Raw genomic sequence first — 15,332 nt, forward strand, 5'->3', positions numbered from 1 at the left:
GATCTTATTCCTTCTGACCTTGCAAGGCTTTTTAGCAGTTGATGTTTATGGGCTGGGTTCTTTCAGGTTGTAAAGTTTTGACATCCTTGTTTGTATGTTTTCATTGCTAGATTGTATGTTTTCATTGTTAGCTTGGCCTTACATGTACCCCCACCCAAGCCCCAACATAATTAACAAATAAGTACTCAGCAAAATAAAAATAAAAGGGATTTCTTAACTAACGAACTGTCTTGTTCGAAGGAAATGCATTTCAAACCCAAATATCATCCTTAATGTACAATGTCAACAGCACCATCCAACTAACGTGATTTACTCTTTGCAGGTGTAAACGCTTTGAGCACTTGAAAACAATTACCTGATCTTTTTAACCTTCTCGACAGTCAAGTTGTGGAAGTCCATGCATGCACTTCAGGACTGATATGTTGATGCTGTTACCACTGCAGATATATCTGTATCTACAATAGATTGTAAAGCATACATTCATTTATCCTTCCGCTGATGTTGCTTACCTTCTCCGATGTTTGCAATAATCAACGACAGATACTGAGCAGACACCGGTAATTTAGCAAATTACAAGAGCAAACTTACAGTTCAGTTAAACAAAATGGCTGTGACTTAAGAATTAGAGACCATCAAAAAACTTTACAAATTCCTCAAAAGTCTCCCCATGCCTAATTTTCACCACTGATCCATTGTCCACCTATAAAGTAAGCAAAGTAATGATAGTCTTAGATGTTCTAATAATTGATGAAATGTGCATGCGCTAAGAAGAGATTAAAAAACTACTTGTGAGATACAAATTTCCCACCCAGTATTCAGGAGGGCGCATTTTAAGATTATATGTTGAAGCCATGCTCATGCAGTACGCACCAGCATCATGAACCACCAAGCCAGCTCCCTGAAAGTGCATTAACCTCCATTTGGTAAATGAAGAAAAGACTTGACCAGCACAAGGAGAAGGAATAGACACTATTAGAAGAGAGAGAACCTTGGCTGGTGTTGGAAGCTCTCTATCTTTCCCTAAGAAGTCAGCAGACTCACAGACAGGTCCAACCACATCAAAGGTCGAAACTTCTGCATCTGGAAGGGAAGGAGAGACCAGCTCTATGTGCTGCAGCACAATCAGAAAGACATATTATCAGCCGTGAAAAGAGCATCGGTGATAGTATTGCAGATTGGTTGTTTTGTTTTCTGCAGATATAAGATCATAGTATAGTGCCAAAAAACTTGTCATCCATGTAAATTATTCTTTTTATTATATAAAGATGCAAGTTAAAAAGTTTCCCACTAAACAAGTATGAAATGTGACCTGTACAATAAAGCTAAGTAAAAGGTCAATGTTGTTTTCCCTGTTCAACAAGCATGTGCTTTTCCAATCAATAAAAGTTGGAGAGTGAAGGTCCTTCAGCATTTAGAAATAAATGAAGAATTTTAATTAGGTCTGACTTGGTCTCAGATTGTATGTCCAACAAATCTGCCAAAAAGCAAGGTGCACGCATGCAGAAGTGTGTCTGGCTCAAACCCTACACATTGATTGCCTAGATAAATGGTTTGTTCAATAACTATATAATGTAGCAGACAACGGCAAAAACCAGATATTCTTATGCTGTGTTATGAAGATTAAAATTGTGGGTTCAAAGGTATGTAAAAAATAGGTCAGAGTCCAGAAACATTCCTCTATTAGTATTATCAACATCTAAAAGTTTCTCAATGACAGGTGCACATTTAACACAAATACACAGAGTTCGTCAGATAGGAAATGAGCATTGTGTTTTCCATTTTTCCCCGAGTTATGTGTGCATTCCCCAATAATTTCACATGAAAAAAGCAGAGAAAATATACGGTCCAGATCAGGGTTTGCCGTATCGGGCCGAACCGCCCGGTACGGGGCATACCGAGCCGCACCGATCCCTTACCGGTCCGGTTCGGGCCTGTTTTTCGAAAAACGACCCCGAACCGCACCGAACCATCTGATTCTGTGCGATTCGGGCCCATACCGCCCGGAACCGGGCGGTATAGCTCAGTTCATCGTTGGTTCAAGATGAACCGAACCGTACTGCTCGAGAGACCATTTCACATGAGGGAGGGGGGAGGGGGGAAGGTGGGAACCTTTTCACGTGGTTGGGGGGGGGGAGGGCCTGGTGCTTAAGGAGGGGGGAGAGAAATGGGCGTGGCCCACTTCACATGGAGGGGGGAGGGTCCAGTGCTTTAATAAGCACCAGGCCTTCGATATTCTCTGAGAGTTCTCTGAGAACACCTGTGGCCGTGGGTAACCTTGGTCTCAACGGTTTCGTTGAGACCTCCAAAAAATTAAAAAAGAAGGCAAAATTTCATAAAATTGAAGGAGTGATTTGAGAAGAGGCTGATCTTTGGCCAGAGGTAAGATAATCTGTTATCTTGTTAGTATTTTTTTTTTGTTTTTGTTGTTAGAAATAGGATAAAAATGAGGTAAAATGAAAATAGGAGAAAATCATGCCAAAATCTTATGATTTTGGTATGATTTAATTATATGTGATAGATCTTTGGAAGATCTACACAATGACACCAAAATTGTTAATTTTTGTTAATTATATATATTTTAAATATTTTTATATATTTATTCATTTAAAAATTAATAAAAAATAAATTTAAGGAAAAAAATCAAAATTTGAGAATCATGTTTAGAATAATTCAAGCTACTTAAATCTAATCTCAAAATTTTTTTGAAATATTTGAAATTTAAAAATATTTTTTTTAATTATTTAAATAAAAAATTAATTATAAAATAAAAAATATATAAAAATAGTGTTATATTTTAGTTAATTTAAAAATATTATTTGAAGCATATAACATATTTATTTTGAATTTATAAATTTTAAAATAATTATTAAAATTATTTTAAAATTATACATAATTATTTTAATTATCATTAAACTATCATGTTTTGTTATACTTGCATATATTTATAAGAAAAAAATTTAGAACACGACGTTTGTTTACTTTAATTAATCAGATATTTTATAGTATATATTTATTTATATAAAAATTATTAAAAAAATAAAAAAAATAAAAAATCAAAGTTAGTTTTGAAATTGAGAATAATGTTTAGAATGATTCAAAATAATTGAAAATTTTGAATCTAACTTAAGATTTTTTTTGAAATTTTTTTATAAATATTTAAATAGTAAAAAATATTATCAAATAAAAAATATATGTAATTAATGTTATATTACAGTTAATTCAAAATATTAGTATTTTGTTATACTTGCAGAAATGAGTAAGAAGAAAGATCTAGAGCGTGACATCGGTTGGGATTATGACGAGATGCTCTCGGCTCGGCATCATTAGAGATATAAATGGTGCAACATAGAATTCAAGGGAGGAGGGGTGACTAGGTTGAAGCAGCACATGGCTGGTGGTTATCTTGATGTATCCATGTATCGAAAATATCCGCAAGAGGTCCGACAATTGATGAAAAAGTACTTTGCTAATTCGAAAGTAGCGAAGGAAAGGACAAAGCAGAAAAGGACCAAAGTAGACCGTCGAGCTGCAGAACCACCTTCTTATTACTCTAGAGAGTCAGAGGAGGTTTCTGCTTCAGATGATGAGGAGGCACGGATTGAGGCTGCCATTCAGGCGAGTTTGACAGATCAGTACCGGCATGAGGAGATGGTCTGATACAGAAAGCGATTCGGACCATCATGCTACGAATCAGGGTCTGGATCAGCAACTGGTGGGAGAAAATTCAAGTTAAGGAGGACTAGCTCAGTCAGAGAGCCTGGTGGTAGAGGAAGCAAACGCAGCATGTCTTTTTTGTTGGGAGCTTTTGGCAGTAGGAGGTCCTCCAGAGATATTCCAATAGGAGCCAGCATTCAGGATTTGGATCCACATGCTTTGCCCAACAAAAATTCAAAGCAGCAGAAAATTGACAGTATGCTGAAAAAAGATAAGAAGAATGATATGTGACGAGCTATTGGATCATAGTTTTATTTCAGCCATATTCCAACAAATACAGCAGCCAATCCTTACTACCGATCTGCTATTTCAGCCATAGAAACTGCCGGCCAGGGTGTAGATCTTCCAGGACCTAAGAACATCTATGGTCAGCTTCTTGACAGCAACAAGGAGGATTTGCAGAAATGGATTGTTTCTTACAAAAATAAATAGCCTACATACGGTCTGACAGTGATGTGTGATGGTTGGACAGGTCCTACTAGATGGAGCATCATTAATTTTTTGACATACTATGATGAAAAAATATTTTTTCACAAATCAATTGATGCTTCAGATAAGATGCACGATGCCACATATATCTTTAGTCTGATGAAGGAGGTGATTGATTCAGTGGGTGAGCAGCATATTGTGCATGTCATCACAGATAATGGACCATAATATAAGGCTGCCAGAGAGTTGCTGATGGAGCAACGACCGCAGATATACTGGACCCCATGTGCTGCACATTGCATTGATCTTATATTGATGGATATTGGAAAGATTTGCAGGGTGCAGCAGGTAGTGGAGATTGTCCAGACCATTACTAGATTTATTTACAATCACACATGGATTCTTTCATTGATGCGGACGTATACTGGGGAGGAGATCTTACGATCGGGTATCACACGATTTACTACCAACTACATAGCACTTATAGTCTTCTTCAGAAGAAAGCAGCCCTACGTCAGATGTTTGTCAGTGCTGAGTGACGGAGAACAGATAAGCGAGAGCCGACACTGATGGAAGTCATGTGGAGAACTTGGTAACGAGTCAGTCATTTTGGCAGCGGCTGAAAAGGTAGTGAAGGCTATCAAGCCTTTATATGAGGTGCTTTGCGCTGTGGACAGTGAGAGATACCCCTAGATGGGCTCCTATATTACATGATGGAGAGGGCAAAGAAACAGATCAGTGAGAATGATCCCAAGCATGCTCAAGAATTCATTAATATCATTGAGCACCGTTGGAACTATCAAATGGGTAGAGATTTGCATCTAGCTGGTAAGTTTGGATTCAAGAATGTTTTAAAATATTTTTTCGAAGCATGAAAATAAAAGTATCTTAATCAGTCTTGAAATTTATCTGCAGCTTATTATTTGAATCCGAGATTTCAGTATATCATTCTGGAGATAGATATGGACAGCGAGCTTTTTGTTGCTTTTCGCAATGTCATATATAAGATAGTGCTCGATCCAAAAATCGCATCGTTGTGTCTGCAAGAGATATGCTAGTTTAAAACAGATATAATTATTCAACTGAATTCGATCTGATATATTTATAAATAATAAATATATTTTATTTCAGACGAAATAGTTTAGAGAGAGATCACACAGTTTTAGAGTTCCATCAGCTGTCGTAAGCAAAAAATAGATGAATCCAGATAAATTACATATTAATAATGAGCAACATAGATTGATATGTAATTTTACTTAATAATATCATAAATTTGATATGTCATTTTGCTTTTGCAACTGAATGGTGGATTCATTTTGGAACATCAGTAGAAAATTTGAGACATATGACTGTCCAAACGACGAGGACGATCTTTGCTAGTGGCTGTGAGCGTAATTGATCCACTTTCGCCTTTATCCACAGCAAACAGAAAAATCGTCTGACACAAAAATGCCTCGACGATCTTATATATGTTCACTACAATCTGAGGTTGAGGCTAAAATGCATTCAGGAGGAAGTTCAATTAAAGTACACTGATCCGATGCTGGATGATTATGCCGACGAGGACGACGATCCAATCATCGGATGGCTTGCAGATCAGCAGCAGGAGCCAGAGCTTGATGAGCCGGGATCCCCTCTACGATCAGTCAGTGTGGTGGCGAGGGAGATCAGGATGGATCCAGAGCAACGAGCAAAAAAAAATATTCTACATAAGGTTCCAACTGATCAGCCATAGCCTGAGGGGACACAAGGGACTCATTCATCACATAACTCGCTGTCCGATACATCTTCCCAGAGATTCGAGCGAGAGATGTATAGACGATCCTCCCAATGCCAGCAAGAAGGCATCCATCCTCCCAATCACAAAAAACTCAATCACAAAGAGGCACAAGAGGGAAAAGAAAAAGACAGTTGTACGTGCACCACTCTCGAAAGTACAGGAGCTATCTGGCTCAAATACGGACACCAGGGAGAGTGATGATGATACTGATAGTAGTAGCCATGGATCTGATGATCAAGGAGGAACTAGAGGATAGAAGATCACTGTTTATGAGACAGCCACAGAATGACATTCGATTCATCGACGAGTCTCAGTTTACACATGTCACAGAGGATAGAGATCATGGTGGACGAGTCGGTAGAGACTGTGGGGAGCCGATTTCATATAGACAACGGATTCCTAAAGGTCGTCCAGCATATGATGCAGCTGCGAATGATCTTGCACGTGAAGTAGGGTCCATGGATGTATCTGCATCATCCTCGCATTATGGATCTTATTATCCGCAGCCACCTTATAATCCATATGCATATGGTGCATCCGAGGCATCATCTTCTAGTGATTACTATTCTATACAGCCTGGAGCATCTTACGAATCAGATTTTGCTACTAACATATTTGGATGGACTCCTCCACAACCGTACCATCATCCGGAGGATACTTCTCAGAGTCAGAGTTTTAGTGAGAGATCTGAGATGTCTTACAATCCAGAGAGGATGCCTTATGGGATGAATATTCGAGAGTACGATGCAGCTTGGCTAGAGGGTTGGACTGATATCCCTCTAGATTATGTTAATGATCCAGACATCTACGAGCATCACAGACACTCGATAAAAAATTAAATGCAGAGTACATCTTGAGGTTCGTATATCAGTTATTACGCTTTGTACTTAAATATTTAAATACATTTTAATGCATATTTTATATATTTTTTCTTTAGTTTTAAGATGACATAGTTAAAATATAATGTAAATAAATATATGTTTGAAATTTTGGATCAAGAGTCTTTGTACCGCTACCTAACTCCAAATTCAACCCAAATATGTCAATAATATGCAATATAATACCATTTTGAGGTTGTATTTATCAATTATTAACTTCAACATTCAAAAAAAAAATTTGAAAATCGAAAAAAAAAATTGTATACCGATACCGAACCGGTACGCTTTGGCATACCGTGTGTCGGTAATGGTATGGTATCGGTATCGTATCGGACCAGCACCGGCACGCCATTCGGTACCGGTACAGGAAACTTTGGTCCAGATTATATATATATAAATATTACTTCCAAAAATAAAAAGAATAAAAAGACTAACAACAGATATCATCCATTAATTCTCCCGCAACAGGATGCAGTCAATCTTTAGCAGGAACATAACATAAATTTTTCAAATTGAATACACATTCTTCAGAAGTAAGCAGATTTGTGAACTATTTAATCACAAATACCCTGCTGTAACTCACTTTGTAATCTTATAGGCATATAATAAGCAGGCAACCCGTCAATAGTTAGATAACATGCACGATGTACCTGATATGCTCCATGGAGGCTAGGCCGAATGAGCTCTGCCATGCTGCCATCAATCACTATAAATTTTTTTGTCCCATTCGTTTTAACACCAGTCACCCGATTAACCAAGCAGCAAGTATTAGCAATAAGCGATCTTCCAGGTTCAATAATGAGAGTCAGATCTCGAGAAAGGACCAACTCACGTACCTATATGTACATGCCAAGTCAGTAAACTACAAAGAAATAATTGGAGAAACATGGTTCAGTGTGCATGAGAGTGTAAGTTCATGAATGAATGCATGTGTCAGTCTATAAGAATTTGATGCCAACAATCATGCCAGAAAATGCATGATTACATTTTTAAAACCACCTATGCTGAAGAACTTGCTGACCATGATGTCTATCACAAATAATCAAATATACTATTGCCACCAGAGCATGTAAAAGGAAATTAGCACATATGTTAAACTTACAGTATTGATGAGATCCATGGGTGCTGGAAGGACCGTGCCAGTATGATAGTAATCTATCCCCAAACCACCTCCAATGTTCAGATATTCTAGTTCAAAACCTTGCGCGCGAATTTGATCAATGTAATTCACCATCAGAACTGCAGCATCTCTGAATATGTCCACCTACCAAAACAAGAATAGCTCCTTATAGTTCAATGATCAGGATTCCATGCTGTACCCATAAGTTAATCTTCGCACATTCTTGGTCATTTGTTTATGAGAAAATAACTTGCTAGTTTGCAATAGTCTAAGCTCCTGCTAATTGCAATGTGTCACACTTGCTCAGGATCATTCAATTGTTCTCCAGCAAAATAGGTTTTAGATCATATGCAATTTCTGTTAATGAATGTTCCATGAACAAAATAAAAGAGCACAAGGGTGGTTCGCTAATATATGAAACTTTAATAAAGAAAGAAATCAGATACACCCTAGGCATCAAAGGACGTTCATCAAGTTCATAGAGATATTAAGTTAATTTATCAAAATGAACCATAAATATATCAGATATATCCATAAGAACAACTTATTACAAAGTGACATAAGTTAAGAGACAAATACTACAAAGACAATTGGTGCATCCTACTCTAGTATTTAGTAGAATAATTTACATGACAAAACCTGCAGTCCAGTCTCCAATTGGTGCTTGTTAATTTGTTATAGAATCAAAAATTAAATGTACCAGTCCAACCAGAGAAGTGATATCTATAAAAATTACTGTCCATTGACCTTAAAATAAACTATATTGGTGATTCATATGTTTTGCTACTGAAAACCATCTCCTAGCATGGAGTTTGTCAGATTGGCTCCATACTGAAAGTTGCTTACACAGAAAAGAAATAGTATAAAGGCAATGTAGAACTTAACCATCCATTGGCATGAAAATATATCCATAGTAAGTACATACAGGAGGTATCCAACTCCTAGTCTTCCCGCGCACAGCCAGCATCACCTTGTGGCCATCCATTGGCATGAAAATAGACTACTAATTGAGTCACTAGAAAACAAAAGCAAAAGAGGGAAATATATCCATAGTAACTACATACAGGAGGTATCCAACTCCTAGTCTTCCCGCACACAGCCAGCATCACCTTGTGGTACCTCACATTGGTGGGAAATGGAAAATCATTTCACACTGCATACTCTAGAATCTATAGTAACCTTTTCTCTGTGAGAGATCAATGTGAGTGGTACCATTAGAAATCTATAGAGAAAATTAAGAAATTATAGAAATAAAAGGATGGGAATATAGATCTTGGATGATGAAAAGCTTTAATCATAACTTTTAAGAAGAGATACAAGCCCAGTCATTCTGACAAGTTCAAAAGGTAAAATGTCATCACGACATGTGGCAATCTCCTTCATGCTGTAAATCCTTTAGAATACTTATGTTACATTGTGTTTTTCTTAAAAGTCTTATCCAGACAAGGAATAGCATCTAAAAGTCCCAACTTAGTTATATGTTAATGGAATGTGTATTATTCTGATTAGGAATAGCATTAAAATGTTTCAATTTAAGAAATAGAAACAGAATCCTATAGGTAGCTATATTGCAATGGTCTGGGCATCTTTTTACATGGGAATCCATAGGAATCTGAATTTCTATTAATATCATGTGTTCTCTAAGCTAAAAATATTCTTTCAGAATGCAAGTTGCCTACATTGGCCACCTTATTTTTAGCAATCAAGGAAGTTACAATAACGGCTTAACAAATAAATTTTAGCACAAGCTACTTAACAACCTTTTCTTGTCTCTTTTATTTATTTCTTCAATTACAATACTGCATCAAAGATTTTCAAACATTAAAGCAGGATATAGCAGTCGGCAGACAAAGGTCTTATCCCACTAAAAAGAACACTAAACTATAGTAATCCAAGTATTACATGCATGGTTCATTGAACCATCCCAAACTGGACGGTTTTGGGCGTTCCGAGCCGTACCAGCTGCAAATCGGGATGGTTCGGTCTTTCAAATCGGAACACCAGATGAGGGAGAAGAAAAGAGAGAAAGAGAGAGAGAGGAGGGGAGGAAAAGAGGGGACGACGCCTCTGTAGGGCCGATGGTGGCCCGCCGAGGCCATCGAAGGGCCATGAAAGCTTCTGCAGTTCCGTATCGCCCGATAGGGTGTTTAATCGAGGGAGATAGATAGAGAGAAAGAAGGGGAGCAAGGGTACCGAAAGAAGGCACATCCAGAAGGCGTCGTGGCCACCAGACGGTAGAAAAGGCATGGCAGAGCTGCAGCAGAATATGGAAAACCATTCCTGTTGATCTGCTTTTTTTAAAAAAAAATAATGATGAATAGTGAAGCCAGCAAACCTGTTGCCGACTTTAGTGTGGTCGGACTTTTTTAAAAAACATCATGAAACAGATAATCACCCTTGTTTCACGTCCGTAGAGTTGCAGGCCGTGATGTCACCATTCGACAACTACGGTGGCTAGTCGGAGGCCCTTTGACGACCTTTCTGCCAACTTTTCCTCCCTTCTTTTCTTTCCCTCGTAGAGGAATCGTAGGCTTTGGTGGCCTTCCAAGCGCATCCATGGCCTACCTGTGGCCACCCTGCCAGCGTCTCCTCCCTCCCTCCCCCTCCCCTCTCTCTCTTTTCCTCCTCCCCCATTCCTTTCTTCACTTTTGTGTTGATTCGCACTGGTCCGATCTGATACAAACCTGTACCAACTTGTGCCGTCAGCCGACCAGCACAGGTCCCAATACCAATTCCGCAGACCTTGTTACATGTATTGCAAGTGAAAACCATTCATTTTTTCAGAATCTAATGCAATAAACCTATCCTTTCTTTTTCGTCAATGCATATGCACACTCAATATCATAAGGAATCAAAGAGAATAAAGATGAATCAAGATAAAATGCATACAATTGTAACATGAAACATAAACTTTATGCTCATACAACTCCTCTGTACTAGTAAATTTATATATCCAATCAGTTATATATTTGTAATATTTTTGTAACAAAACTACAGAAGACATGATCAAAACTTTTCCTATTATGCAAAATCTATAATTGGTGCAGCGGAATAAAGAAGTAGGTTTGATTGTCAAGTTAACGTTTCATCTGGAGTACCCTTTAGCACGTAATTTTGGAAAACAAAGTTTGAAGTTCTTTTGGGTTTTCAATCCATTTAGAAGTCAATCAGAATGAGGAAAAAAAAAACATGTCAGAAGATTCAGCAAAGTGAATAGGTACCTTTGTGATCGTCGATCCCAAATGACAGTGGGCTCCAACAAGCTTGATTTCATTTGAGTATGACTTAATAGCATTTAGAAACCAGTGTAAATTCTCATTGCGAATACCAAATTTGGAAGTCTTGTTTCCAGTGGCAACATAAGGATGGACCTACAATAAATAGTAAGAATAGACAAATTTAAGTGTGTAAGTAGTCACAGACTTCTGCCTGAATCGCAAACAAATGTATGCTTCAAACGTAAGTCAAAGACAAACAAGCTGGGCCAACACTTGTTACAGTGATAAATAAGAACTATAATTTTTATAAATTTCATTATCCTAAGTTCTGATATTGGTTCCAGTCCTCCAACTGAATTGGCTTTCTTTCACTGTATGAGAATCTCACTTAATCCATGAACTTGCATGTTATGATTTACTCAATTCACCAAGTTTTATTAGTATTGCCTTTCCACACCTGTCCTAGATTCTAGCATAAAGAATATCACAAGAGGCCAATTTTTTCATTAATAAACATGCACTAGCACATGATTTCAGGAAAGCATATAACAGAGTACAAGGATGGATGATTCAATGGGCACTAAAGTATAAGATCAGACAAAAAGGATGTACCTTAGAAACTTAATATTGTAGGATACTCAGCTTTGTGGCCAGTGTTGACTAAAAGTCAGTGATAAGCCTTTTTTGATTCTTCATTAGCTCGAGATAAGTTGATGGATAAGGAGTGGCATGTAGGAGGATGTCTGAGATAGTCCAACTTGCAGATAGCATACTGTTTAAGGGCAATATAAGAAGCAAAAACCTGAGAAAATTGATGAAAGCTTCAGGAGATGATTTAGAAAGCAGCATAAGAAAGGAGCTAAATGTCATGCAAATTAAGTGAATTTCTGGACATAGAACAGTCAGTGGCAACAAAACAACTCGGGAAGATCTTTTTGTTATCCAAAATCCGTTACCCATAGGTGGGGAGAGTTGAGTTAGATTTATGGATGAACCTGTGATAAGCTTCTAGACCGTTGCATTATTATCACATATTTACTATGGTAACTAGCACTACAGACCTGTAGTGCTTGTCCATTGGGAGTACAGTTGGGGACTTGATTAAACACATACTGCAGAGGCAGCATGAATAGGAAAGCCTGGAGTATAATTAGAAAACATGTGCTTTGAGGCCATTTTCCTATATAATACAGTCATATTAAACAAACAATTAAGATATAATAAAACAATGTCAGCATATCAATCGAATAAATTAAAAGCGTCTGCATCTAGAAAACTATGTTTAAGTGGATAAAACTAAAGGAAGTTTATGTACACAACATAGACTAAAGTAAATGAGAACAGGTCGCAGAATTATAGCTCCACACAAGAAAGACAGAAGGTCAAAAGAATAGGAAATGGGTTCGCGTGATAAATTCAATATGGAGGTACTAAATAAATTTGGATGAAAGATGTGACTAGAGAGACAAAAAGGTTCTGGAACCATTCCATCCTTGCTATGTACGAACAGCATTGAGATTAACAGTCTCCCAAATCCAATCCACTGGACGACAGAATGCTGGATAACTATTGCCACAATTATATTTGTTATGCACATCATTCTATTAATATAATAAACATGAATATCATGTAGCAAGCACACTTTATACATCATAATAGATATAACTGAATGGCAACATCATACCTGTGGATCAACATCTGGGTTTATTCTAAGTAAAACTGGAACTTTCTTTCCCACAACTCTTGCTGCAGTCACAATGTTTTCCAAGTCAAATTCACTGTCAACATTAACAAATACACCATTTTCGGCAGCTAATACAAGGTCCTCCACAATCTTCCCGTTTCCATTGAATATACACCTGGTCTTCAAAATACCAACTGAAAACATTAAACATTGCATGAACGGTGAGCAAAGATGATCATGTAAAACAAAACCTAGATGATTATAGAGCTATAACAACCCAAACATATATGCTATTATTCGGGGTACTAGACCAAAAAGATACACTTACAGCTCGCCACCAGGGCCACGTATCACTACATGGCAAGACAGAAAAAAATACAGGTATTGCTTTAATAGGAAAAAGTGGAAAGAAGAGATCCAGCGTGAATATTTGAGGAGTAAGCCTAAAGGCAATTTGAAGAATAAACCTCAGATATCTCATTCAAGTATAACAATGTAATGACAATCAGATGTATGACCCATGAGGCTGCTTACCACCACTGATTACCTCCAAGGGTGAGGATAGAAATAAGGAAGTGAACATAACTGATTGACATCATTAATGAGTCATTGCCATTCTAACAACTGATGGAATTATGAGCTGGTTTTTATTCTTCTCAGTCACGAAGGGATATTGTACAAGAAATCTACAACTAGAAACAATTTGACCCTATAATATTTTAACAAGTGTTGTCACTAGATGGAAACAACGACAAAAACCATAAAACTATAATTTTTATTGCTCTTCAGATGTTGGGGGGAAGGGGACTTCTTACCATAAATAAATCAAAGCATTTACTGCGACAAGCAGGAAGCCAATCAAAGAGCTGCAATCTTTCTTAAAGAGTTAAAGTGAGCTCAGGGAGAAGAGAGGAAGAAATGTTAAGGCTTCACCTGGTAGGGTCAAAGCCGGCACGGAGGGCAAGCCTGAGCTCGTTCCCGCTGACGAGCACGGCGCCGCACCCGAGTCCCCTGAGGTGCTCCAGGATCTTGAGGTTGTTGTTGGCCTTGATGGCGTACCCAACGATCGAGCGCAGCCCCTCGAGGGCCTCCCGGTAGGCGTCGAAGTTGCGGGTGATCTGGGCCTTGCTGTAGAGGTAGAAGGGGCTCCTCTCGGCTCCCTCCATGACGTCCTGGACCCGGACGCCCTCGCAGTAGAGGTAGCCGTCGGCGGACTTGGAGAAGCAGTGGTGGAACGAGGCCTCGGCCGCCAGCACGGAGGCCGGGGCGGCGGAGGAGGACACCCTGAGAGCTAGAGATCTGCATCGGGAGGGGGTTGGGAAGGAGAGGGAGGGCTTGGAGGAGAGGAGTGGAGCGGCGGGGTTAGGGTTTCCGAGGGGTTTGGAGCAGGAGAGAGGGCGGCAGACGAGGTGGGCGACCGCCATTTTTAGGAAAAGGAAGCGTGGGACGGGAGCTGCCTCGGTGGTGGGCAAGGGAAATTAATGGAACGATGAGCGTTGGGGTTTAGGGTTTTTGGGGCATATTTTTGCTAGGCTACTGTCCAGGCCCAAACTTTGTGCCCACTGAGTCAATTTGACTAAAGGTTTGACATGGAGACCAGAACATCAGGATCTATAGCCCGTGTTTAATTTGGAACCATGCGCCAAATCTGGTAAAAGTGCATCCAACCAGACCAAAGTTGGCTCAATCTCGTACCAGTGTGTTCAACAGAAATTGCTTAAAGGCATCCTATAATGATATTAAATATATAGAGAGAGGACCTAATTTAAAGTTAAAATTGAAATCAAAATGGATTGAAATGTGAATTAGAATGATTATATTTTTGACCTATTTGATTTTCGATCAAAATTAAAATGAAATCTAAATATTAAGAAAAAATAGAGATCGAATTTTATAGAATTGAGATATTCTGGTATGCTCTTAAAATCTGAACGTGAATAAAACTCCCTTCAATCAAATAATTGAAATAAAAATTACTTATTTCTATTTCAAAACCAAAATCCTCCAACTAAACATGCTGTACATTGATTCATAAGATCCTATATCTTATATTCATCAATATGAATTTATTATTATAATTTTAGTACACTTTGAATTAGATACTCTGTGTATGAAAGCTTGATAATTATTATTCCATCCTTCAAACTTTTTGGATTAATCAATCTAGTACATTGCAAATTATTAGTCCCTCCCACCAACTTCCATCATCAAAATATTCTTACTGACATGGATGTAATGCAATAGAAATAATAAATAGCATTTTAAAAGCCAAAATATCAAATTAAATCACACACACAACAAAAAAGTATACCTAAAATTCAAGAAAAATATATCTTAATGCTACTTTGTAGCCAATGCTTTGTAATAAATACTTCATTGACTTGATTATATACCTCATTAGAAAGTTAAAAAGATTGATTAGAAAGAGAGAAAAGAGGTTGAGTTAAAATATGTGAAATGAGAATAAGAGAGAACGTTAATTAGAGGAGGGTGGATGAGAGAGAGAGAG

At 38.0% G+C, this 15,332-nt stretch overlaps 1 protein-coding gene across 1 annotated transcript; it reads right to left on the bottom strand.

Moving 5' to 3' along the window:
* Window positions 1–230: 230 nt before the first annotated feature.
* LOC105038619 (probable diaminopimelate decarboxylase, chloroplastic) lies at window positions 231–14,356 on the bottom strand. Its single transcript, XM_010914482.4, has 8 exons — window positions 13,757–14,356; window positions 12,824–12,998; window positions 11,143–11,292; window positions 7,904–8,065; window positions 7,452–7,637; window positions 989–1,111; window positions 809–898; window positions 231–700 (listed from the first exon to the last, which is right to left on the bottom strand). The coding sequence occupies exons 1-8, from the start codon at window positions 14,245–14,247 to the stop codon at window positions 623–625; spliced, it is 1,455 nt and encodes a 484-aa protein (XP_010912784.1). The 5' UTR covers window positions 14,248–14,356; the 3' UTR covers window positions 231–622.
* Between the last annotated feature and the right edge of the window lie 976 nt (window positions 14,357–15,332).

The sequence above is a fragment of the Elaeis guineensis genome, chromosome 1, assembly GCF_000442705.2.
Source record: "Elaeis guineensis isolate ETL-2024a chromosome 1, EG11, whole genome shotgun sequence".
NCBI lineage: Eukaryota > Viridiplantae > Streptophyta > Magnoliopsida > Arecales > Arecaceae > Elaeis > Elaeis guineensis.